This window comes from Podarcis melisellensis (genome assembly GCF_964234715.1).
Source record: "Podarcis melisellensis genome assembly, chromosome: Z".
NCBI classification, from domain to species: Eukaryota; Metazoa; Chordata; class Lepidosauria; order Squamata; family Lacertidae; genus Podarcis; species Podarcis melisellensis.
The window spans coordinates 14,104,689-14,132,065 of record NC_138547.1 but is presented as its reverse complement, the minus strand read 5'-3'; the positions used below and the strand labels follow the sequence as shown (position 1 = coordinate 14,132,065).

Here is a 27,377-nt window from a genome sequence, read left to right as displayed (position 1 = left end):
TGCCTAAATGTTAAGTGTTTGGCAATGTAAATATAAGAGGGGAAATATAAGCACATAAAAGCCCCAAATTTACACACTCTTAATGAAAAACAAAAACTCACTGCTTCCTTTTCTTGCAAGTTGAAGTGTGAGCAAACTTTATTAAACACATGTTTACAGCTATAGAGCATTTGAGGCGTTATAAGCCACCAGTTACCGGAGGCTTCAACCAGGACAGAAACAGTCCCCGGTCCCTTCTGGCTGGCATTGAGCCTGCTGTCCTCTGTGGCCACGATCCCTGGGCCCATAACCATTTTCAGGAGGTCCTACACATGAGTAGGAATCCAGTAGTGACACATGCCTGACTGGCATGTTCTCTCCCTCCTGGTCAGTCCTTCGGGAGATTGAAAAGCTTTCTTCAGCCTGAACATCACAGCGACTAATGCCAAGAGGCATCAGCACACTTCAGGATCAGCAAAGTATAGGCTGTCAGTGTTCAGACTCAGTAGTGCAGCTTTTTGGCTAAACTATGTTTATTTACATATACAAACTCAGAGCATCTTAGCTCAGCTCCTTCCTCTTCAGCATCAGACAGCAAAGAGAAAGAACAAAAGGACAAATGTCCTACATCACGGAAGCACAGTAATATAAACATCCTGTCTCCATCACGTCCCACAATGTGGAATGAAAGCATACACCGTCGTGTGATATAAACAATCCCATGACTGCAACATGGGGAATTAATCCTAACATCCCTGTCCTAGATTACTATGTAAGAAAACACATAGAAGTACCATAAAGAAGTATGAAATTGTGCACCAATTAAAGCCACAAAGTAGAACATTGTTGTTGTCGTTGTTCCAAAGGCGGTTCCCCTGACAAAATACAATAAAATACTGTATGCTTAACTGCAGCTTTGTAGCTCTTATTGGTCGCATTCAGTTTTATTTAACCATGGCTTACTGTTTTGTCAGTTAAACAAATCAGCTTCATTAACTCAATGTTTGACTTTGGCTTGTTTTGAAAATGAGCATAGCAAGTGTTAAACCAGTGGTTCTCAAACTTTTTCCTCTGGGCCACACTTTCAGAATAATAATTTGCTTGTGCCACACAATTTTTTTTATTGATAACAAATATATTGGAAAACAAAAAGAAACAACTCCTAGCAGTAGAACACAACTACTTTATAGTATGGTCATGGGGCATCCAGAAAGAATAAAACAATGCAGCTACATAAAAACATGAATCATGTGCAAAATATAATTATAAACGAGCCTCTTATATATGTGACCTTAAGAATGTATACAAACACAATGAGAGGTGTGAGTTTGCTTTTGCTGGGTAATCTCATTTATATTAGGTCTAATTTGAGACGAACTCTCATCTCCTCATCAATACAAAGAAGCAGGGGCGGAACTGGAATTTATTTTACTGGGGATCCAGTTTGACATAGGGTTACCAGTCGTCCCCGGATTTGCAAATCTGTCCCCGGACAAATTCCATCCCCGGAATGTCCCCAGAAAACGTGGCAGTGGCAGCCTCAGCAGCCCGGAGCCAGCCTGGCAGCGCAGTTGGCTCTGGCTGGCTTCAGGAACTGCTCACTGCCGTGATGCCCGGCATTTTTCTTCGCTGGAAGTCACCATATGATGTGTATTGTGCGAAATACATCATATGGGGACTTCTGGAGAGGAAAAATAGTGGGTGCCATGGCAGCGGGCAACGAGCAGCTCCTGAAGCCAGCCAGAGCCAAATGTGCTACCAGGCTGGCTCTGAGCTGCTGAGGCTGTCGCCACCACTGCTGAAGGGGAACCAGGGACATCTGGCAGTACAGATCTCGTGCCCCCTGCCCCCTTTGTTCTGACTGATCGGGGGAGGGTCGGGAGTTGCGGTTGGCCGTTGCCCAGTTTTTTTAAAAAAACTCTGTGCCTTTATGTTTCACAGGGTGCAAAAGAACGGCTTTGCACCTTGCCTGGCAGGGAAACCATGCGCCTTGCATCCCTCCTGGGCAACAGCCGCCTGCCCATAACTCCCGAGCCTCCCCCAAACAAAGGGGGAAGGGCTCAGGAGATCGGGGAAGGCTTGGGAGTCACAGGCGGGCAGCACACCATTGCCCAGTGTCTTTTTTTAAACTCTGCGCACTTATGTTTCACAGGGTGCAAAAGAAGGGCTTTGCACCTTTAAACAATATGCATATGTGCTTGGGCCCAGGGTCTTTTGCCTCACCATCCCCACTACTGACTCCCTGTTGCTACTCAGCTTCAAAAAAAAAGTATCCCCGGATTCATTGAAGAAAATCTGGTAACCATAGTTTGGCATCCCCATGTACATTTGCATACACACGTAGATTGGGAACCTCTATGGCACCCCTCTGGAGGCTTCACTCAAGGCAAAAAAGCTCGGCTAGCCCCCACCCCACCCCTAGCTATGGCACTGCAAAGAAGCCTTTCTCTTTTCTGATCTTTCATATTTGTCACTTTGAAATCTTTGTTCACAACAATATGTCATGGAGAACTGTAGAATAGACAATACTGTTCAAACTGTGATTCTGGATTTCAACTAGGATTGTCCTCAGTATCATTTGATGCTCTCGCTCTCATTTTGAAAAGATATCTATCTATATTCTCCAAATCATTTTTTAAAAATATACCATACTATTCTACACTGAAATGTTTAAATGGACTTGAATCTTCACTCACTTGCCATCCCCTCCTGTCCTGGCACACCAATGCCACACCCTTTGAGAACCACTATGTTAAACCATGATCCCTAGTTTCTGCAAAACAGGTAACAATGGTTATGTATTAAAAAAAGGTTAAAGTCCTCCTCCCAGCCACACAGGAGAGGGAAGTGTGCAACCAGAAGGCTCACTGCAGCTCTTGCATAAACCATGGTTTATCATGAGGTGCAAATGTCTGCCATTCTGCAAAGTGATTCATGTTGAACTCTCCAAAGAAAGAAACCAGCAGTGTCTCTACCAACTCACCAAGTTTATCAGTACAGAACCTGCAGGTCTGGTGCTGGTTAAACCTGTGCAAGCTCTACAATGGACCTTAGACAACACATAGACAAAGTTACAACACATAGACAAACCCTGAGTATCTATGAATTCTAAATGTGGGAAGCCTTACATCACAAGACAACAGATGGAGTAAAGACAGCCTGGTTCCCCAGGGCATTATGTAAAACAGACGATGAGTGTCAGCACTTTATTCCCACACAATGTTTTAAGTATTATGTGTAGAGCATAGAAGAAAAGGGAATAAAGCCATTCTCCAGGAAAATGGTCTAAAAATAAATACAGTGCAAAGAAGTTATGTGGACAAAATTAGCACATCCTAAGGATAGCTTTGTGTTTCTGCAGAATTTATAAGTGGAAAAACATGAGGAAAAATTGCTGGAGCACTCGTATCTTCTCATTCTCTTGTTGAGAACATGAGGCTGTGTGTGTTATGGCTGACTGAGAGAGCTGGAAAAGTTATTATAATGTATGGTGGTGGGAGTGAACAATCATTACCTGAACTCCTATCTGCTCAAAGGGATGTATTGAGGAAGTCATGAGTAGGATAGTGCTGTAAACCTACCAATGGAGCGGGGTCAGTGATTAGTGCAGAGCTCACAAGAAATATGGTTAAAAGATGGTTAAAAGATTTCCAAGGTCTCAAAAATAAATAAATGTTCATAAGTGCACAAGGTAAACACACATACGTAAATATATAAACTACATGTCTGAAAAAGTACATGTGAGCAATCCTGAAGCCATCTTGGCTCTCCTAAAGACTCTATGTTTCCTCTGCAGAAGGAAATATCTCGGAGAAATCTTTCCCAGTAGTTCTATGCAAATGCAAATGCTGCAAATGCTACAAATCCTGTTGTTAACGGAGAAATCTGAGGGCTCCCTTGGACAAAAAACAAGGATACCAGCCAGGAATATCAGAGCAAAACATCAGCCAGTAGCAAAACATCAGCCAGTCTTTATTGAAGACTGTTGCTACAGGGCTCCCACCTGCCACAAGGTGGAAAAAGATGGAGGCCCCGAACAAAAGAGAACCCAAACTTTTATTAGTTGCTAATCCCTATGTTACACCCCCCCCCCAAACTACAGCACTAATATATCATGGTTACATCATGAAAGGGGAGGTCTGGTGGCAGTAATCTGAGCATCCTGGACCCTGCCCCATGGTTCTCCTTGCCCTCCACCAAACACCCAACAAGTTTAACAAAATAGATGTTTACATTTCCTTGTTTCCCAGCCACCTTACTGTAATCACACCCTTTTGTCTTCATCTGGGTTATTTCTGGAATGGCTACCTGTCTGGCACTCAGGTATCAGGATGCCAGTAATTATCACTCAGGCAGAGGGGCTGCTGAGTAGCTGAGCTCACATGTTTATATTAATTTCTGAAGTTTTCCTAGTGAACCAGTACATAGATACATTTATCAGTGAATTGTTACATTTGGTATTGTGTAGCAAAGGCGCTTTGAATAGATAGGAAGAAACTGTGATGAAGTGTTTTGTGGGGACAAATAACAAAAGTCACAAAAGTGATTGTGCTGATTTTGGTAGTGGGCTGCATGTGCATGATATCTGCTGGAGGGGCAACCCCCCCCAACCAAACATAAATTCCTGCAACAGTTTCTTAATGGTGTATTTTGTATATGAATAGGGTGTGCCTGTGACTTGGATTCAAGCACTAAAGTACCCGTATTTTTTTCTCTATAACATGCACCCGACCATAACACGCACGTAGTTTTTAGAGGAGGAAAATCCGTAGGCATGCCACCCATAGGCATTCCCTCCATAACATGCACAGACATTTCCCCTTACTTTCTAGGCGGAAAAAAGTGAGTGTTATGGTGCAAAAAATACGGTATTTACCATCTCAAAAGACTGGCTCAGACTAACCTGGTAATGCAATCAGTAATGCAAGAGAGACAAGCCACACTATCAAATTTCTGTTGTAGATCGCCTTTTTCTGTGATGTATGTATAATGCATTTTGGATGGTCTTTGGCTAAGGGGCTGGGCTAATACTTTCTAAAGTCTTCAAAAGTTCTTGCACACCTTTGTTCTGGGTCCTTGAAAGGTGTGTGTGTGTGTGTGTGTGTGTGTGTGTGTGTGTGTATGTGTGTGTGAACTCTGTTGCAGCAGAAAAATAAAGATCTTCTTTGCTTTCACTGGATCCTGACTCCACTCAATTTTCCCTGACTGACACTGAATCCCTTGATGGAGAGCTGGGCTGTAAACACCAATCCTATTTTTTTCTATAACAGTGGTAGAATAAGTAGGGGCAGATGATTGCCTCTCACCCTATGCTACAGGGGAAAACTGCTGTCCTCCACATGTTGGACTCCAACTCCCATCAACTCTTGCCAGTCAGTGGTCAAGGACAATGGGAGCAGGAGTCAAAGAGCACCTGGAGGACCAGATTCCCCAGTACTCCTTTGGACAGCAGAGTCTTTCAATGGCTGTGCAAGACAGTGTTCTCTTTCCATCATCCAAAGTGCATGCTGTTCATCTTTAATTTCATTTCTGGGATGGGGTTGGAGGAATGATGTGGTGACTGATATTGAATTGAGGGGGGGAATCAATAGACTGAAGGGAATTTTATTTTGGAGGTTGGGTGCAAAACAAATTGGGGCAAATTTATAGTAGTACTGATTTGGATGATCCAAGCTTGGACTTAACTGAATGATTTATTTGAGGTTATTTATTCTTAAGGAAATCAGCCCACTGGAGTGCTCACTGGAAGCACAGATCCTGAAGCTGAGACTCCAATACTTTAGCCACCTCATGAGAAGAGAAGACTCCCTGGAAAAGACCCTGATGTTGGGAAAGATGGAGGGCACAAGGATAAGGGGACGGCAGAGGATGAGATGGTTGGACAGTGTTCTTGAAGCTACCAGCATGAGTTTGACCAAACTGTGGGAGGCAGTGGAAGACAGCAGTGCCTGGTGTGCTCTGGTCCATGGGGTCACAAAGAGTCGGACATGACTAAACAACAACCACAACAACAACATGGGAAATTAATTGCCTTGATTTTTAAACATGCAAATATCTGTCTAAATGTCTATAAAGAGATTATATGCTGTTGTAAATAAAAATATGCCCTTTTCCCTTATGGGGTATCCAAGAGCCCATATAGAGTCCTTACATAGGTTCCCTATTGGTAGGAGAAAATAACAGAGGCCAACCAGAGAATATTGAGAAGCAAAGCAGCTAGTAAGCTTGATCTTTATTGATCTGTTGCAACAGGGTGCTCCCCTCACACGCAGGAGAGGAAGAGGACCCCCAAAAATGCTATGCAAGGGCTTTAAAGACTTTTGAAATTCCCATCCTCTAGATCAAGACCACCCCCAGAAACATTATGCATTCATCACAGAAGGGGTGTAACCTAAGACCACCCCTCAGATAAGGCGGTCTAAAACAGAACATTTGCATGTTGTTTTCTCCTGTCACTTTGTTTATTTCCTGTCTGGCAGGTTACTTGATTGGATTTCTTGGGGAGCCTGGGCAGTCTTTTGTAATGATAAGGCTCACACCCTTATTCAAACACAGATTAAGACAGGATTTGTGAAGGAAGAGACAATGGGGAGGGTTTTCTATTTTGACCATGCAGAGAAACATTTGCTCAGTTTAGGAATCAAAATGGTTCCAGGTTGGCTTTCCTGTGCTGATCTATGTACGTGTGGTTATGAACGTTGCCATATATCTAAGACCATAAAATTCCTATCACAATGCAAATTTGTACCTCCTGTTGGGACCAGAACCTAGGCGAAAATGGTTCAAATCTCCACTCAGACATGAAGCCCACTGGATTACTTTGGGCCAGCCACTATCTATCAGGGCTTACTTACTTCACAAGGTTGTTGCGAGTACAAAATGGAGAAGATGAGAAGCATTTATGTTACCTTAAGCTCCTTAAGAGGAAAGAAGGGGGGGGTGTATATCCTCTTTTTGGGCAATGAGTTAAGTGACTATCTTGCCTCATTGGTGATTTCAAGGAAGGAAAATGTTCTCTCTCTCTAATCTGCCATCTCTAGTGCCCAGATGTGGATGATGCATAAGATAAAACAATGGAAGCATTATTCATTGTGACTGGTGTGATAGGAATTTTGAGGTCTTAGATATATGTTAAATGTTCATAAGTGTACCAACCAAGCACTGTACATAGATCAGCACAGGAAGACCGACCTGAAACCATTTTGATTCCCAAACTAAGCAAATGTTTTCTCTGCAAGGAAAATGGGAAAGCCTCCCCATTGTCTTTTCCTTCACAAATACTGTCTTAAGGGCACATTTAAGATATGAATAGGGTGTGAGGCTGTGACCTGGCTCAGGAACTAAGTATTTAACATTACAAAAGACTGGCCAGGCTCCCCAGGCAATCCAATCAAGTGACCATTAGACAGGTAACCTGGCAGACAGGAGGTAAACAAAGCACTCAGATTTCAATCCCACGCCTCTACATCTCCTGAAAAACTTCTCTGTCCCGCGGACTACATCTCCCAGCCTGCTTTGTGGCTGAAGCGTCTTCTTGCCCTTTAGGATTCATTCTCCGCGCTTTTTTGGGGAGGGAGGGGGGGTATGTCTCCCAGGCTGCTTTGCGACAGCAGCGTCCCTCAGTCTCTTTTGCCCAAGTTCCGTGCACTACATCTCCCAGCCTGCTTTGCGGCGGCGGCGGGGTCCTCCTCCCCGCGCTCCTCTCAGTAAATCCTCGCGCTCCGGCTTTCCGACAGGAGGTTGCTGGCCAAAGATGGCGGATGGGGTGTTAAGCGCCGGGGTCAACCTGGAGGCTTTTGCCCAAGCTATCTCGGCCATCCAAGCGCTGCGCTCCAGCGTCACGCGCGTCTTCGATTGCCTCAAGGACGGCAGGCGCAACAAGGAGGCTTTGGAGGGCCGAGAGAAGAGCTTCGTCTCCAGCTTCCAAGAGAGCCTCCACTCCGTCAGCCGAGACTTGGGGTGAGGAGGAAGGGAAAGAGGAAAAAGATCTGCCGAGGAGGAGGTTGCCCTGGGCGACACTCCCCCCTCCCTTCCTCCCGTTTCTGGGATAGGGAGCTGGTTCCCACAAGGCTAGAAATGCTTGAGAAAAAGGCGACCCCCCCAATTAGATATGGAATTCAATAGTGCAGTGAAATGCTAATTCGCTGTGACAACTGAACAGTGGAACTTCCACGTTCAGGAACAGTCTGTTTTATGAAGGCTATGTGGGTTTGGGCAAGCCTTAAGGGAGGGTTGCTGCTGCTGTTCGTTGAAGAGTTATGCCGTGAAAATCACCACGGGCAGGTTAATGCTGCTTCGTTCATAGCAAGCCACAAGGGAGAGTAGCTGCTGTTAATTAATTGGAGATGCCATGCTGTCTACAGTTTTGCAGTGCAACGTCCATGTGCAGAGACAATACTTTCTTCTGAATACAACTTGGTTTGAGGCAAGCCACAAAGGGTAGTGGTTGATATTTGGAGATGCTCTCCACACCTGTGCAGTGGAACTTCCACAGCAGGGATGATCTACCTTCTGAAAGCTTTGTTGTTGGAGATGCCATGCTTGCCACAGCTGCACACTGTTCTGGAACCATACAGGTTCTGGGACAATCTCCCTTCTGAATTCTGTGCTGTTTGGACAAGCCACAGCAATGCTGTTGTTAACTGGAGATTCCATGCTCTGCACAGCACAACAGTGAAACCTCTAGGTCCAGAGGCAGTCTATCTTCTGGATGCTATATGGTTTGGGGCAAGCTAGAAGGGAGCATGGTTGTTAATTGTTGGATGTGTTGTGTTAAGAGGTTGGGGTGTTGCTGTGACTGTCAGGTGCTGGGGAATGACCAGCAGACCCAGCCCAGGGGCAAAAACTGAAAAAAGATAGGTTAATGGGAAAGAAAGAGGATGCTAACCAGAAGTGTAATGAAATGCCACATTCCCTGCTAGGCAGCCTTCTGAGGGCCACATGTCTGTGGTGGGTGGGTGGCTAGAGGCAAAAGTGGGTGGAGCAACAGGTATAAATGCTACTGAGTAGTTTGAGACTACTTTCTCAAACCATCTCTCTATCCTCCATCCATAAAAGCAGGAGGCATAAACTTAGTTCAGGAACACGTTTCTCTCTTTTTGTAAATGATTTTTTATTTTATTTTCTTCTTTCCACAATGCATTCCAACCAGGTGAAAACACTTGAGGGTATGAAGTATAAAGAGAGCTGGAGAATGCATCTACCTTGCTCCCCTGTCTGTACTGAAAGTCTTCAAACTTTTTAGACGCAGGGTCCAAACGCACATTTGGGGATCCTATATTTGTCTCCTATTAATCTGACAGTTTTGAGATAGCTTGGGTGAGGGCATGTGACCTGTACACCAGTTGCAAAAGAGTGGTTCTCCAGGGTCTCTGACTCAGAGTCTTTCCCAGCACCTATAACTTCCCAGTTTGTTTCTTTTTACTGGTGATGCCTTATGACACTGATTCTCAAACTTTTTTCACTGGGACAAACTTTCATTAAAAAAAATTGCTTGTTGCACACCAATTTTTTTATTAATGAGAAATACATTGGAAAACAAAAAGAAACAATTCCTAGAAGTGCTTGATTTAGAACACAGAACACAACTACTTTATAATATGAGCATGGGACATCCAGAAAGTATAAAACAGTGCAGCTACATAAGAACATGAATCATTCCCAAAATATAATTATAAACAAGCATATCCGATGCTCCCACCACTGCACCTACAATGAGCTTCCCAGTGCCTTCCCCTTGCCCCTCGTACTCTTGGTAACTAGCAGTGATGTGCAATGTTGAGAAGCCCAGTGAATGAACCTGCCCTGCTTGTGCTAGTACTGTGTAGTAAAATATGACAAAACCACATAAGAGTTAACAAAATATGCTGTGTTAAATACCATAATTTAATGGCTTTTCATTTTATTTTAGTGAACTGGAACGTCTAAGTAATCTTGTAGGCAAGCCATCGGAGAACCATCCTCTCCACAATAGTGGATTGTTGAGTTTAGATCCTGTTCAGGACAAAACACCCCTCTACAGCCAGCTGCTTCAGGCTTATAAATGGTCAAATAAGGTAAGAAATAAAAGAAGTGTATTAATGTTAATTGCTAGTCAAAGTTATGTTATATAGAGGGGTTTGAAATTCTTGGCTATTGCAGCTTTGCTATCTCAGCTGCCTCTTGCTTTGATGCAGAGAGAAGCAGCTCACTGTGCTATAGTGCAAGAGAAATGATACTATGGCAGCTATATCTATACCCTGTCCTTGTTTTAAGAGGCTGCTAATAGAAGCTGATGATGGGGATGGGTTAAGCAAAATTGTATCCTCCATCCTCAACAAATTTGTGTGCTCCTCTTCTACTCGTAAGTGTTTAAAAAGCTCATCCAAAAGCATAAGGAGGTGCGTTTTCAGTCCTTGACATCTTCTAAGAATTGATTGGAGTTATCTCTCTGGTGACATTCATGTTTTAAACTGTGTACATGTTTAAATAAAAAGCATGACTGATTTGCATAATACAAAACTTTGCTTGTTCTAATGAGTTCAACTCAAGCAGCTTTGTCCACTGTCACACACCTCCGCCTTTTCCCTTTAAAGAAGGAGATTCCCTCCAGAAACTCCCACCTATAAACAATGGAGTTTGCCTTCAATGCTTCAGCCAGAAATGTATAGTTGTCTCTCTCTTTCAACAGGTGTGAAGGAATCTCCATTAGGATAATAATGTCTTTCTCCCCAATTCTGAGTCTTCTTTTGTTACTGGTTTGCAAAATTATCTCTAATTTGACTTGAATTGAAAGGCCATTTGTTTGCTTTAGCGACATCTGATTTCACTCTGAATATTTTCTCTGTGCCTTTAATTATTTCGTCTTCTTGAAGCTCTAACCATTTGGCTAACTCCTTAATGATTCTTTCATCAATAAGCTCCTCTGCCTCTTTGGGAATGCCTCTAAACCTCAAGGTCCTCTCTCACCCTTGCATCTGCACGCGGAAGTATAGTTTTATTTTAATTTAGTGCTCTATAATTGCCTTCAGAATGTGGTTTAAGCACTTCTTTATGCCTTTTTATGTTTTTGTAATAAACTGGTTTCAAAGCACTTAAATTCTCACTCAGCAGTTGCCCTTTAATCACCACTTCGTTTTGAATTCAGTAATTTGTTCTCAACTCCATTGTTTACATCAGCTGGTATTGATGCTTCAGTTGTCTGTTCTAACAAGAGGGCTTGTCACCTGTAACTCTTTGTTCCTTCAGAATAATTTCTCTGGCCATCTCTTTCACTTCCTGCTTGTTTTATGATGCAGTAACATGAGACAACGTTTTACTCTTGCATGTATGCAAAACTGATTTAGTTGGATTGGTTTTGCCCACTCTCAGCAGCTGTTTTTAAATAAGAACATATGGAGTCACTGGAGTGGGTTTTTGGTCTGACTCTTTGCTGTCATTTGGAAGGGGAGAGCATTTAGTTGCTGTGATGCATGGAAGTACTTTTTGCCTCTCTGCATTTAATTTTTAATTTTTGACCCCTTTGTGGCTGGTGTGTTGTATATTTGATGAGCTGAGAGCCCAGGACAGCTCCCTTTCCTTCTCTGCCCAGATTGCTCATGCGTTAACAATTGTACACATAAAACACATCGCTGAGCTAGGATAAAATGTGGACTTAAGGGGAGGAGTAAAAAAAGGGGTAAAAGAACGTGGATATTTCAGCATTTTTCAACTCATGAATTTACTCCCTATTAATAGAGTCCTGTACACTCATCTGCTCAAAAATATGTCCCATTAAAGATTGGATTGGATTTTTGTTGGCTGCTGTGTGCTTGGATATTACACATCATTGGCCCAATGCACCCTCCTATCCCATTGCAAAGTTGATGATCAAAGGTTTGATGTGTAGCGGTGGTTGAGAAATGAGGCAACAGAATGGGACGGTTAGGGGGCTGGAGTCAGAATACGCATTCCTTGGGGACTGGAATCCATTGTTAGTGTTTGTATCTCATCAGAGGAGAGGAATAAATGCCTCCTGCTCATAAACAAACTTTTGGACAGACCTCTAATAGATTTTTGGACAACTACATCTGAAATGTAGCTATGTACTGTAGGTGTGAATTGGTGTTTTCTCTTCACAGAAAATGTGTGTAACATACTTGTGGCTTCAGTTTCATTCTACATTGTTGTTTGTTTATCTATGTTCCTAACAAAAAAAGTAATAAAAACAGGCTAAAAAAGAATAAGGGCTGTTAAATTCAATGTGACTTACCTTACATTCAAGTAAGTAGATAGAGAACTGCAGACGAAACCAAATTATTAGAAGGGCCTTCCTTGTTGAGCTTGTGATATATAAATAGTCTGATTATGATTATTTATTATATTTGTATACTGTCCTTCATCTGAAGTTCACAGGGTGGTTCACAACATTAAAAAAGCAAAATGAGAACACAAAAGTACATAATAAAACATAAACCAACCAATAACTCCCGCCCCCCTTTCTCACAAACATTTTTTAAAGACCATAGAAGGTTAATCAGAGGCTTGGTTATAGAGAAAGGTTTTCATAAACAGTAATTCTGTTTACTGTTTATAGAAACCAGTATTTCTTTCTCTTTTTTCTTTCTTTTCTTTTCTTTCCCCCCCTTCTCTTATTTTCTATCTTCTTTCATAGTTTATGTTTGACATATATGTAAACAATTGTGTTTTTTGCAGATATATCTGGAAATTTGATTGTATTATTCAATAAAGTTATATTTAAAAAGAGAAATGTTTTCACCTGTGCCTAAAGATATGTAATGAAGGCACAAGGTGAGCCTCCCTGGGAAGAGCACTCCACAAATGGGGAGCCACCACAGAAAATGCACATTCTCTTGTTGCCACTCTCTGCACTTCTCATGGAGGAGGCACATGAAGAAGGACCTCAGAGGATGATCGCTGGGTCCCTGTTGGTTCATATGGGGAGCAGTTGTCATTGAGGTATTTGCGCTTAACTTGAGGGTAAAACCCATTGAATCTAGTGGGGAAGGGGCACAGCTCAGTACTACAGCACCTAGTTTGCTTGCACAGGGCGGTCCAATCTGTAGCATCTCCCAGTAGGGCTGGGAAAGATTCCTGCTCGGTACCTTGGAGAGCTGGTTCCAGCCACTGCAAGCCAATACTGAGCTTGATGGTCTAATGGGCTGAATGACAGATGAAGAGAAAGTGGCTGGGAGAGGAGAGGAGAAAATTGATTGAAATAGAGTGGGAAACTGAAAAGTGCAGCAGGTGGACCAATAGACTTGATTCAGTTGGCATATGATAAAGCTATTTCTTCTGTTGTGGCATGCAACTTTTGACTATGTTGGTTGCAAGGGAACCCCTAGCCCAGCTTTATGTCACTTGCAAACAGATGGACAACAGAAATAGAGGGTGTCTGTGTGTATGAGCAAATGTTAAATGAAAAGGGATGGGGAAAGGGGTGTAACCATACGGTGTTTGCTTTGTTAGTTAAACACTTAAGTGGGCTAATTGCCTGTCAAAAAGCATATGGAAACATGAATTACATCTTTAAATCTATTTGTGTGTGTGTGTGTGTGTGTGTTTAAAAAGAGAAGCCAAGTTAAGATGCCACACGATCTCTAATCTGTGTATTTTAGTATATTCAAGAGCTAAAGTTCTTATAAAGATAACAGATAAAGAGGCAGTGGTCTGATTTGGACATGTTGTATGAATGAGCCTAAGTGAACATACTACCCATTATCCAGTTAAAGGTGGAGAGTTCCCTATAACATGTGAACTTGAAAACACTGGTTTGTTCAATTTTAAACTTTGCTTGGTTGAACAAGTCAAGATTGTTAAGCTGTAGTTTGATACAGGCTTGTTTAGATTAAGCATAATTTGTTTTTGTTTTTCCTGTTGCTTTTCTATACCACCCAATAACCCAAGTCCTCTGGGTGGTTTTTCTGAAGTATGGATGTAACGGGAAAACTACTCAGTTTAATGGTGAATGCTTTCAATCTCTACTGTACGAACTGTGCCAAGGAGCAGAGGGGAGTGTGCCAGCCTGAGGTGTGTGTCAGCTTGTAAATGTAAGACTCAACCAGGGGTAGGAATTTTTGGCTCCTACTAGTAGGCCAGATCCTAATCTCTCTTAACCCCCATGGGCCATTTTCATTGTAGAGCAGGACTGATCACGTGCCGTCCATTTGACATCACCAAAATTTTAGGTGCAGTGTTTTCACTTGCCTTTGTGGTTTGAAATAAAAATGTGTATTCTGTTTCTAAAAACATTTAGTAGGGTCTTCAAGCAATCATTTGTAGTGTGCTTTTAATAAAAACTTCTAAATTGTAGGTGGCATCAAAGAATACACTTTGTTATGTATACATGGAACTAATATTATTTAAATGCATGTGAGGATTCACTGTAGGATAACACTGGTGTCAAAAGCTTATGCTCTGTGATGTTGAAATGGGTGAAAAAATCTGTCTGAGCTAACGCATTTGCAGCTGAATTCTCGAGTCACAGCATTTTATTAATTCAGGCTGAATTAGTAGGGGTGGCTGTTTGAGGGCTTAAATAGTTGAACTTTTTTATTCTAGTGCAGTTCACTAAAATAGATTGTCCAATGGTGAACTTTTTGGCATGTAAGCAGCTGAAATTCAGATTAGACTCCACCCCCAGTTCTGCATGGCAAACTTCACTGCTTTCTCAGCATCCAGATGGCAGTTTAGAGACATTTTTAGTGAATAGAGATGATTCTATGATGGCTTTGTTGTGCTCTGTTGTAGGGTGAACTTTGTAGTTCTTGAAATATGGTGTGTCTACATGAGACATATTTTCTTGTCCAAATACAGTAAATTAAGTCCTGAAGTATTAGGGAATGCCACCTTAGCAACACATTATTTCTATGTACAGTACCTTGAGGTTAGATTAAACACTGTTCTCACTTGCTGCTTTCCTTTATTGTTACTTGTATATTCATGCACACTTTGCCCTTGACGTGTCACTTGTATGCCCTAGCCCCAGTGCATGCCTGAGGCTGTGCCTGCTAAGATGTTCCCATGGATTCTGCAGTAGCAAAGCTTTGTGAGAACTCTTTTAGTAGGACACCTATCTTAAATAGGTAGTTTGATAATCTTTACTCTAAAATGGCACATCTTTTTGACACCTTTTCTGTTAATCTTTGCAGGGGCTGTTGACCCTGCCATCTGCTAATGCAGATGTGTCATCCCATTGGTCTTAGTAAAGGAATTTCCCATCCTTCCAGACTGCTCTTACAGCTAGAGCTGAGACAAAATTATTCCCTGTTTTGCTGCAATATTTGCATGCTGCAAACTGCTTCTTGTTTGATTTTTTGGGGGAAGGGGAAACAATCTTCTGATCACTCTTCAAAAATGCATTTTAGAGAACCATTGAAGGTGTGGTACATAAGGTTCTTGGCCAAAGATTTTTAGGCAGTTGAATTATGTGAACTAAATAGGGGAGGGATGAATAGTACAAGGGTAATACAAGGAATTGAGCTAAAAAGACAAAAAAACCAAACTTAAATAAAACATTTTCTCAGTGTATGCAAATAAGTTCATTAGCTGGATTAATGTAAAACAAGCAGTTAAACAGATTATTATGAGAAACTAAAGAATAATTAAAGATGGAGTAATGTAGAAAATTCAGTATGAAAATTTAAATTCAGAAGAAACCACAAAAGGGAGGAGGATGTCTATTAGAAATGTATATGATTGTGTTTTTGAATGTTTAAGTTTCTTTTGAAAAACCAAAAAATGCAATTTAAATTGAAAAAAAATCTCAATACCAATTTAAAATATATGGATAAAAGTAAACCTCCAGCAGACTGCATACTTTCTTTTGCCTGTTGAGGTTATCATAGCTAATTGGGCTGTGCTGTTCACACATTTTGGAATAGGGCTTTGTTATGTTGCTGATTTATGGGGTCTTGTTCCTGGTGTTGTGCTGGGCTTTGCAGGTGCCCTAAAGCAACTGGCCACTCAGGGAGGGGTAGACTGCCTCTTTCAAAGTGATGCCAGGGTATCATAGGGTGTAAAAACATAACATAAGAAGAGCTGTGCTGGGCCAACCAGTGGCCCATCTGATCCAGCTTTTTGTTCTCATAGTGGGCAACCAGATGGCCCAATGGGAAGTCTGCAAGCAGGACCTGAACACAACAACACTCTCCCCATGTGTTTTCTAGCAACTGCTCTTTGGAAGCATACTAGTCCTAATATTGGGCTGTATCCAAGGTTAGTCCTATTCAGATTACATCTTTTAAAACAATGGACACAATTGACTTAATTGTGTCAACTCTGAGATAAACCTATTTGGATGCAACCCACTGAAGTTTGCCAGTCATGACTGGTAGCCATTGATAGCCTTGTCCTCTAGGAATTTGTCTAATTCTCTTTTAAAATCATCCAATTAGTGGCCATGACTACATCTTTTGGTTGTGAGCTCCATAGGTTTAACAATTTGCTGTGTGCGAAAGTACTTCCTTATGTGTCTTCTCATTCTTTAAACATTCAGCTTTATTTGATGGGCCTGGGTTCTGGTATTGAGAGAGGGAGAAAAACTTCTCTGACCGCTTTCTCCACACAATGCAGAGTTTTAATCATCTCTTACATATCTTCTCTTATGTGCCTTTTCTCTGAATGAGAAAGCCCCCAAAACTGTACCCTTTTTTCATTGGGGAGCAATTCCAGTCTTATCAGTTTGACTGCTCTTTTCTGAACATTTTGTAGCCCTACGGTATCCTTTCAAGATGTGGGAAACAGAACTATTGTGCAGTCACACCTTTGTATATAGAACCCCCTCCTTAAAAGAGTGCTAACTACCAATAATGAGTTATGATTTTCTGACATTGAAGCCAAGGGAAATAACATTGTACTTTCTCTAGTTTATTAAATTATCTGTTTCATTCTCAGTTATTTGTGTAGGTCATTTTGTTGCATGCCTTAAAAAAAATCAATAGGTACTTGTAGGGGAGTTTCAGACTTGTTAGACTGCTTTGGTAGCTTGGTATTGATCAGACACAGATATTGAGTTTAACAGCAATAAAGTGTCATTAATTGTTAACCGTAGGAGTCCAAGAACAGTGTTGAGGTGAACTTTTTTTTGTCTTGTAATAAGCCATAATTCCATGTGAATTTAATAGATAATTTCTAATTGTATTCAAACATTTCTAATTTGCTTTGGTATGACAAGTGAAATTGAAATATGTTAACGGTCTCAGAGAACTGCATTTTACCCAGGCCACAAGATTTACTCTACAAAATTTCTCTATAACACTTCTTATATTGTTACTTCAGGTATCCAGTTTTCTCCAGAGAGATTTCATTCATACAATTAAGGAAAGCATTTTTTATTTACTTCATTAGAGCAATGATGCATGTGTTGAAGAATCTTGACAAGTATTTGGTCATTATGATCCCTCTTGGGAATGAGATATCATTGCTTTTGAAATAGATGTTGCTACTCTGAATTTCATTTTTGATTAGGATCAGAGTGAGAAAGCTATCAGGATTTATAATCTAGGATCTTGACATACCTAAACTGGCTTCAGTAAGTAAACGAAGCATCATATTCAGTTGTTGCTTTGCACAGAAGACTATTACCCTGTTTTCTAGACTTGAGTCAAAGGAACGGACGTAGAGGTCCTCACACTTCATTGAAAATGCAAAGATTCCAAGAGAACTAGTTATGAAGGGGCCCTGCTGTAAGAACTTTGCCTCTCTTTGAGATCCTTATAACTTTCCCTTATTTTTATTTATTTTATATAATTTATGTGTTGCCTCATTTTTTTAAAAAAGAAAATATCTAAGCAGTTTGCAACATCCTAAAAATATCTGTTCCCAAATAGCCCCAGTTGGCTCAAGTCATCTTCTCCAGGAGAGTCTAAGCTCATTGCTGCCCAACCAGAGGGCTACTGGAAAATTGGGTAATCAGATGGAATGAAGAAATCTTTCCTCCAGCCCTAAGAATGTTTCTTTCTTTTGGCAAATAAATACATTCAGTGTTTTCCCCGGGGAATTTTTCTCTTGCAGGTTACAGGCAAACAGTTTTTTTATTGATCAGTATTAAGCAATAAGGGACGCGGGTGGCGCTGTAGGTTAAACCACAGAGCCTAGGACTTGCCGATCACTAGGTTGGCAGTTTGAATCCCCGTGACGGGGTGAGCTCCCGTCGCTAGGTCCCTGCTCCTGCCAACCTAGCAGTTCGAAAGCACATCAAAGTAGATGAATAGGTACCGCTCTGGCGGGAAGGTAAATGGCGTTTCCGTGCGCTGCTCTGGTTCGCCAATAAAGCGAGATGAGCGCTGCAACCCCAGAGTTGGCCACGACTGGACCTAATGGTCAGGGGTCCCTTTACCTTTATTAAGCAATAAACAAATTAACAAGCTGATATGCCATTAGTTCAGTATATTGAAACTTATTTTGCTTGTCTGCCTGTTTCAAAAAGCGCAAGCTTTAGCTTGTATGGTGTGTCTAGAATCTATATTTAAATAATCATATGTTTTATTTGTATAATTCAGTGGTGTGCGATCAGTGGACTAAGGGGACTAGGCTAGTCCCCTAAATGTTTCCCTGGCTCTCCTTAAAGCCCACAAAGCTTCTGCCTGGCTTAGGGAGGGAGGGAGGCGCAATGCTCTTATGGGTCCAAGAGCCCTCCCATCACCTTCCCAAAGCCCGCCCAGATTTGCAAACAAGGCAGGAGGGCTCCAGCATCCATCAGAATCCTGGCGCCTCTTTCAGGATGTGTGTGATGTCAGGATGTCACAGCGTCAGGATGTGCATCCCCCCCCCCCCCGGTCCTGATCCTAACTGTTCTCCTACAAAAAAACCCCACCGTGTGTCACTGGAACAATTTTCCTATAAGTTGGCATATGGTGATTAAAATCCACATAAACAGTGAGAGGGAGAGCAGTTGTAACAACTGCACATGTATAAACAGTCGCATTTGAGAGTTTTGATTTGACAACATTAATCTTCGATCTACTGTCAGAGAATAATGGAAACAGGATTTGGGTGTGTGTTTTATTTGGGTAGGTTCCGTGACTAGTATTCCCGTAGTTTTCTGTGGTTTAGGAAAACCTTCAATTATTCTGTAAATGTAATCAGAACATTAGGTAAAGTTGCTGTGGTTGACAGGAACCAAGCTTGTTAGAACCAAGCACCTATACACTATTAATAGCACTGATTGGAAACTGCTCATTTGTAGTGCTGAATAGAAGCCCCTCAATTAGGTGTAGATCTTTCAGTGGTGTGAAGATGCTTAATCAGATGAGCCCATTTTAGAACTGGCATTCACGGCTTCACATGTGCCCTTGTAGAAGTAGTTGAAATCCACAATCCCTTTCACACCTGTTTCATTTGCATTGTAGCTGGCAATTTTAGGATTATTTTTTTTTAAAGATGTTCCATGCCAGTCAACTAAACAATGCAAAATATTCCTTGCCTAAACAATGTAAAACAAAAGAGTGAGATTAGACAAATGGGGAAAAATCTCTGTACTTGAAAGGGTTGAGATGCACAGTAGGTATTGTAGGAAATTGAAAAGAGCTAATTCCTGTAGGGTTCTGCTCAGCAGGGTGGCACATTTATAATAAGAAATTTCCAGCAGGAGACTACCTATGACAATGAAAAAACCCCTTAACTGAGGTTCTTGTCTCTGGGCTTTGCAGAACAAAGAGGGCTTTGACATTGGCTGATAACTATTGAAAGCATGCATTTAATTGGGACATGTAGATTGCTCTATAAACATCTGTGGCTGTGCTTATACCAAGGAAAAAGAAAATGAAAAACTTGGTTATTTATTGTTAAACATGTATTCTGGGATCTGACTGAGTGAGCCACCTGTGTTGCACTGTTCAGGTACAAAGGAGGTGAGTTAATGGCAGTCCTTACACACAACAAATACCTTGTCTACCTTGGGGCCAATTTTGCCATTAATGGTTTCATACCATCTTTGAGTGTGTGTGTTAATATAGTATGGATTATAGGGGCCATTGTTGTAGCACAGTAGATGCTTTTGTGTCCCTGCAGATGGGATACTTTTGTGGAACCAAATTATCCTGGTGCTTTCCTTAGGTATGCAGGATCCTGCTGGCTTTGTCAGTTCTGCCTTGTAAGATTCAGCCTCCTAAGTGATGGCGGGGAGGCCTCTGTGACAGTGTTTTTGCTGTGGCTCCTGCTGCTTGGCAGCACAGCCTTTACTTCAATATTAGCATTTCCTAAGTTGAATGCCCGAAGAATTTCAGCCTGAGGATAATTGGTGTGTGTGTGTGTGGGGGGGGGTACCTTAAAAAACACAATATTCTCTCTTTCTCTCATTCACAGTCCTGAACAAAAGCTATGTTGCTCTTAGAAAATGTTCTGCAGTGTGTGAGGGAGAACGTTAGGGCAACAGTGTAGGGTAGAGATGCCTACAGCTGCCCTGCCTCCTGACCCCACTTCTGATTTAGGGATTCTTTTCTCACAGGGCGATCCAACCTGTCAGACCAAGTGGGCCACAAGAGTTTTTGCCACAGAACCATGGACTGCACATTGAATTAAATTTCCATATTGTAAATTAAACTGTTTGTAATATATTTAACATTATATTACACAGTTAATATATTTGATTGAATATATAAATTAAATACAGAAATATATTTTATTTATTTATTTTAAAAAATTAAATCACAGACAGATGTTGAGACCAAGGTATAATAGAATGAAAGTTTAAATAAAGTTGAACAGAAGCCTTCTGTTAACAAATAGGATCTGGTTCCTTATGGGAGACAAACAAGGTGCCCGCTGGAAAATAAAGGTGCCTTAACACTTTCAATCTCACCAAGAACTGACAAGGTGTTAGTGATTTATAGCACTTTGGGGATATATTAGAATCCAATTTTGCCTAATTAAGGGAAGTGAGAACTGACATTGCTCAGGTTGCAGCATTGCCAAATATTGGTACACTTCAGAAAGTGACAACCTCAAATCATTTTAATGTTTGAAAGTAGCCCTGTGCTGAGTCAGGCAGTTGGTCCATTTAGCTCAGTATTGCCTATACTGACTGCCAGAGATTCTCCAGGGTTTTAGGCAGGGATTTTTTCCCAGCCCCAAGGGAGATGCCAGTGATAGGTCATGGGACCTTCTGCATCCAAAGCAGATGCTTTGCTATTGAGGCATGGCCCTTCTTCTAGCCCCGAGGCAGTTTCATGTTGTACTTGAAACAGTGGAACATTATGGATGCAATGCTCCAGTGTCTCTTAACTGTGTTAAGATTGGGAAGAAACCACAGAACTGTATTCTTTATTTTCCCTAGCCCCTCTCTTGTACAAATTCCCCTGCTGCCAGTAGTTCTGCGAGGAAGCATATGCACTGAATGCAAAATCTCTTATTCAAGTTGCTGCATCTCAAAGAGCTTCAGTGGAAAATTCTCCATGATAAAAGGCAGAAAAATTTTCATTTTATAAAAGTATTAAAACAGTGAACAGATATAATACCAGCAAAATTGGACAGTTTCAGAATTGTTATTCTGCTCCCTTTCCCATGTGAATTCTCCTTGAGAAGCATGTGTATTTTTGTAATTAAAAAAAACAAACACATCTTCAGTTTGCTAAAATTAGTCTACTTTGTTTTCAGCACCTTAAATTTTTAACAGTGTAAGAGAAGTGTTTATGCTACTGAGTTGCCATGCCTTAAAATATTTTAATAAAAATAATTTACAAAAAGAGTTTACCATTTGTTTGAATAGGATTTAAAACAATCTCCTTCCCAACTCCCAAATATTTCATTTCTGACAACTTTTGGGAATTGGTAAAAAACCTTCTTTTTTTATATCTTGGATAAACTATAAAATTAACATGGCAAAAATCAAACATACTGAATTGGATACCAATTAATGTAGGGTGGTTCAAAAAGCTTCTGGAAAACCGTAATACTGGGGCAGATCTGGGAAAGACCTTGCCTGAGACCTTGGAGAGCAGCTTCCAGTATCACAAGAAAGATCAAGGCTAGATGGACCAAGCAGTTGTAACACCTTATCTTCTTAATAAGAATATAATAAGAAACAAAAGTCCATCTAGACCAGGTATGGGGAACCTTAGGCCCTCCAAATATTGCTGAACTACAGTTCCCATCAGCTCTAGAAAATGTGGCCAGGGATGATGAGGTTCAGCATTACCAGGTCTCGGAAAACTTACAGCTGGAAGTTAGATGGAGTCCAATTAGAACAGGTTTTCAAATTTAAATACCTGGGAGTCTTTTTTCACTACAACCTAAGCTGGAAGCCACAGATACAGTATTTACTAAACAAAGGGAAAACAATACTTTATACTCTACTCCAATTTTTTGTAGCCGACGGAGCCTCCCACATCCCTTCTGCATTGAAGGTGTACCACGCAAAAGTGGTTTCCACCCTCTGTTATGCTGCCCCGCTCTGGGCCCCAGGGTCCAATTTAATATCGCTGGGGACATTGCAGAATCAGTTTCTCCGTTGCCTCCTGAAACTCCCCATGTGTGTGAGCAACGCAGCCATACGTCTGGAGTTAAGGATTGCATCATTGGAGACTGTCATCTGGAAGCGAGTCTTTGGCTATTGGCTGTCCAGCTGGCATAGGCTTCCCGACCATTACCTCTTTCAGTGCCTCTGGCGTGATGACTTTGTTAATCCGTGGGTAGGAAAAATCCATGCCAAACTTCTGAGCATCGGAATTTCCGCAGCGGACTCCTTAAAGATGAACCTACGCTCAGCCAAAAGCCTTATCGAGCAAAGATTAGCAGACATTGAAAATCAACACAACCTCTCCAGGGGTGGGGGTGTCTGCTCCCCCAGGTATCACGGAATAACCCCACCACTTGGCCTTCCATCATACATGTCATCTCTTTCATCTGTACCACACCAACTTGCATTTATTCGTGCAAGGTTCAATGTTTTTCCATCGAACCTGCTGAGCCACAGATTTTCCAAGGGTTTGGTGTCTCCGCTATGCGAGTGTGATGGGAAAACAGTTGAATCTCTTCCACATATAATGTTCAACTGCCCCCTACATAGCATAGCCAGGACTAAATTCCTGGGTCCTGCTTTACTGCGCTTGGTTGGCAGGCCTGTTGAGTCACATGCCGCACTGCTTTTGCAGGATACAGATCCTTCTGTAACTCTGCAGGTGGCGAGATTCCTGAATGCGGTTATCTCACACACAAAAACCACCAAAAAACAACAACAACACCAAAACTAATCGGACAGTTATGATGAGAGTGCATGACGGATCTCGTCTCCAGTTTTCCTTTTTCTGTGAACCGTCCCTTGGATCTTTCCGGGCCCCAAGCTGTATTTGTCACTGCTCAATGACCCACCCCTGCATCGTGGTGTTCACCTTCTGTTAGATATATTGGTTTTTATGCTTCTGTGCTTTTATGTTTGTACATACTTTATGGGGTAATAGCCGTATAAATAAAGAATTGAAAAAATTGAGGTTCAGCAACATCTGGAGAGCTAAATGTTTCCCAGATTTCATCTAGATTGAGGAGTACCGGCACTTTGGAGGAAGTTTTATGTGGCCTTACTCTTTAGCTGTTGGCTAAGAGGAAGTGTAGGGACGTGGGTGGCACTGTGGGTTAAACCACAGCGCCTAGGACTTGCAGATCAGAAGGTTGGCAGTTCAAATCCCCGTGACAGGGTGAGCTCCCGTTGCTTGGTTCCAGATCCTGCCCACCTAGCAGTTCGAAAGCACGTCAAAGTGCAAGTAGATAGATAGGTACCGCTTCAGCGGGAAGGTAAATGGCGTTTCCGTGTGCTGCTCTGGTTTGCCAGAAGCGGCTTAGTCATGCTGGCCAAATGACCCGGAAGCTGAACGCCGGCTCTCTCGGCCAATAAAGCGAGATGAGCGCTGCAACCCCAGAGTCGGCCACGACTGGACCTAATGGTCAGGGGTCCCTTTACCTTTACCTTTAAGAGGAAATGTGGATTAATGTTAGCCAAGGAATTAGCGATTGTTGGCAGTGATTCTGATGTAATCATTGACTTGTGCATTTGAGAAATCTGGAGCATGCTGTAGTGGTTGGCAGTGATTCTGATGTAATCATTGACTTGTGCATTTGAGAAATCTGGAGCATGCTGTAGTGTAGTGTAGTGCTGTTTCATGAGCTCCTGCCTCAAACAGCAGTTCTGGTTAGCCTTGACTGCAATTAACATTGGTACTGATTCGTTGCTTAAGTGTAGTGGAAGGCAGTGAAAACTTGTACCTGGAGGAGTGGGTTGGTAGAAAGGTGTGTGGGATCCTACAGCTAAGAGTTTTGAAGAGTTGTGTCACCTATATGTATTGTTATTCTGTTTTTTAAATAGTACCACCTATATAAAAAAACGAGTGAATAGCATGCACAGTTTGGTTTTTGAAAAGGTTTATTTCCATGAAGGTGAGAAAGTACTACTATGTTTCTTTTCACTAATTTATTAAGGAGCAGAGCTGTGTTCCTGCTGAGTACCATGTAAAAGCTCAGATCATAGCATGCATGTTTATATAGACAGTTGGGGTTTATAGAACTCCTGCTTAATACCTGTCTGAAGACTGGGCTTCAGCTGAAGGATTTCTACTAATGAACATATATACTCACAGTACATCACTAGTCAATCCTACTCCCTGAAGTAGGTCTTTCCAGCATGTATCCTAAACTGTCACTCTGAGGCTAGGTGTGTGGGAGGTAATTGCCAATAAGAGGCTCTTTGTTTTAGGTTAACACAGATAAAATAAAACAAAACTCAGCCTTAAAACTGAAACCAATAAATCTGTAAAATCCTGTAAAATACAGAAGACTGTGGTGCTGTCAGTGTCTAAAATATTAATGTGGTTGCTTTGTTTATTTTTGGCCAACCACTATGGTTTCCCCCCAAAAAATGTATATTTATTTTATGTGTATAATGTATTTGACAGCTTCTTTTCACTCAGAGCCTAATTCAGTTTGAAATGACTGCTATTTATCTATTAAAGCTTCCCCCGCCAATCATGACATTAACCGGGATTTGTTTTGCTATACTAACTTTTTACTGTATGAAATATATGGAAGCTGTCAGCTTTCCAACTCCAGAGTGAGTGTGGAGGAAGCTGTTGTGTCTGAGATGAACTTCAATAGAAGAACGATGTGGTAGAATGATTCCATATCTCTTCTGTAGACCATCTTAGTCTCTTTCCTCCTATCTGTATGTCTGTCTACCCATCATCTATCTATCTAGAATAAGAGGGAATATTGCTTCAAAACTAGCTACATATTATACTAATATCCATTTGCCCTATCCATATGCTTTCTGTTGGATTCTGTTTAGGAGTTTCAATGCTGTTGTCATGTTGAGATTGTAATTTTGGCCTGCCTTACGGCTCCGTGTTTTATTTTCTCTCTCTCTCTCTCTCTCTCTCTCTCTCTCTCTCTCCCTCTCTCTCTGTGTGTGTGTGTGTGTGTGAGCGCCATTTTTCACTCCCTAGTGGAAGGTTGCATTTCTAGAATTTCAGAGAAATTATATAAACTTTTCTTTTTGCTGTTTTGGGATTAGTTGGCAGATTGCGTAGTGTGATTTTTTTTTTTTAAAGGCTAATCTGTCATTTTGAGCAAATCACTTTGTAGGATCTCTCAAGGCTTAGGGCCAAATTGTGACAGTTTCATGTGCTTTAAACATGAAACTTTTCTGTGTAGAGATTTTACACCTAGTGCTTCCTGACACCATCTATTATCACTGGGCTCCCCATGGCAGTGTCACTAGAATACCAGGGTGAAACTTAGCCATGATTTCTTCCCAGCATCTCTGAGCATATTCGGTAGGCTCATGGATCAGGCCATTGACCCATCTAGTCCAGCATCCTGTTCTCCATTGCTGCTTTGCTCGCCTGTTGCTGAGAGATAGTAAGAAGGATGTGCTTTTGTTTATTTATTTACATAAGAGGAAAATGTGCTTTATTGGCCAGAGTAAGTAGGAGCCCAGTTTTTTAGACACAGTTCTATCCAGTACCACTTAATGTTACATTCCCTGCGTGGGAAGGGATATTTCCCCAGACTCACTGTGAGCTTCATAAGGACAGCAGCAGGAGGACATGATGTTTGCACATTATTATTTAGCTATTGTTTAGCACAGCCAACCTGGCACCCTCTGTGTGTTTTGTACTATAGCTATCAGAAGTTGTAGCTCAAAACATCTGGAGGGCACCAGGTTGGTGAAGACTAGTTTAGCACAAAATGAATGAACCTCCACAGGCCTCTGAGCAGAGTGTGGTGCTCAGAGACTCCCCCCTTACCTTTTCCTGCTTCTGCCCAGCCCAGGAAGAGCACTTATGGAGAAAGTAGTTTGGCTTTCACTGAATCTTGGTGATCAGTGTGTGTGAACCAGGAATCCTGGTTCGCAAACAAACAAACAAACAAAACCCTGGTCAGTTGCATAGGTTACAAAGCTGGTATATTTAACTAAGCATTGCTTATGGATTGGATTCTTGGACAGTGTATGATGGTAAGCTAAGTTTTGGTGAAATTAAAGCAGATCTTTGTAGAAATCTTCCAGACTTCACAGGAGAAGGGACTTGCGACCCTCAAGCTTGTTGTTGTAGGCATCCCTCTGTCTTGGGAAACAATGGAGTGTGCTTCCGGGGGTGATATCAAACCACTGGAGAGTTGAGCTTATTTAAATAACATATGAATGGGACCAATGAATATACATTGCTCTAGTATCATTTGATCCATTGGAAGATGCTTTGGATATCATTTGCTCAAAAGGTTGGGTATAAATCTTCAAAATAAATGGAAATAAAGGAAGGGAGTTGGATTTTTCAAAGCAAAAGGGACATGCATGTGCCAAATTATAGGAAGCATCTTTGTACTGAATCATTGGTCCATCTATCTCATTATCATTGACAGTCTGGTAAGAGTTCAGGGTTTCAGACAAAGATATCTACCAGCCCTACCTGGAGACACATGGAAATGTTCTTGGACCTTTCTGCATGCAAAGCAGATGTCTTACCACTGATCTACAGCTGACTCAGAGCCCTCTGGACCTTATCTCCCTGCACATGCTCTCTCCCAGCAGTTTTCCTTATGATAATATGGCCAGGGAAAACATGCTTAGGAGGATGAAGTATAGTGGTAAACTGCAGATATTATTTTGCTTTTAAAATCTAATTTCCCCACTCCACCCCACAGCTGCTGCTATCATATCAAATTTCACATTATACAGTATTATCCAAAGTCACCTTTTCTGCTAGTATATCCTGGCAAAGTGTCGAGATACATTGTAATCTCCCCCACCCGCCAATGCACTTGCAAGGTAGAAGAAGCAGGAAGAAGCAGTCTTGACAGCTTTTTGAAAAGATGCTCCTGCTAGTTCCAGCAGAAGAGCTTTTAGACTATTGACAGTTTTCTATTTCCCAAGTCCCTATATCTTCTAAGGAACCATTTCCATATAAGTACTTGCTGAGAAGCTTCTGCCTGCTGTA

At 41.6% G+C, this 27,377-nt stretch overlaps 1 protein-coding gene and 1 long non-coding RNA gene across 4 annotated transcripts in view; both read left to right on the top strand.

The window, feature by feature from the left end:
* The window catches only part of LOC309361908, a 212,947-nt gene that overhangs the window by 38,295 nt on the left and 147,275 nt on the right, over window positions 1-27,377 (top strand). The gene's annotated exons all lie outside the window — the stretch shown is intronic.
* MED27 (mediator complex subunit 27) overlaps window positions 7,658-27,377 on the top strand; it is a 164,909-nt gene continuing 145,189 nt past the window's right edge. The window contains exons 1-2 of one of the 3 annotated variants that reach the window (XR_014164689.1): window positions 7,658-7,938; window positions 9,890-10,034. Coding sequence is in view for 2 of the 3 variants with exons in the window: in XM_081897196.1 (XP_081753322.1) it covers window positions 7,733-7,938; window positions 9,890-10,034 (351 nt within the window). In the remaining variant the exon portion in view is untranslated. The remainder of the gene's footprint in view (window positions 7,939-9,889; window positions 10,035-27,377) is intronic. The other 2 variants (XM_081897196.1, XM_081897195.1) reach the window with 2 other exon arrangements.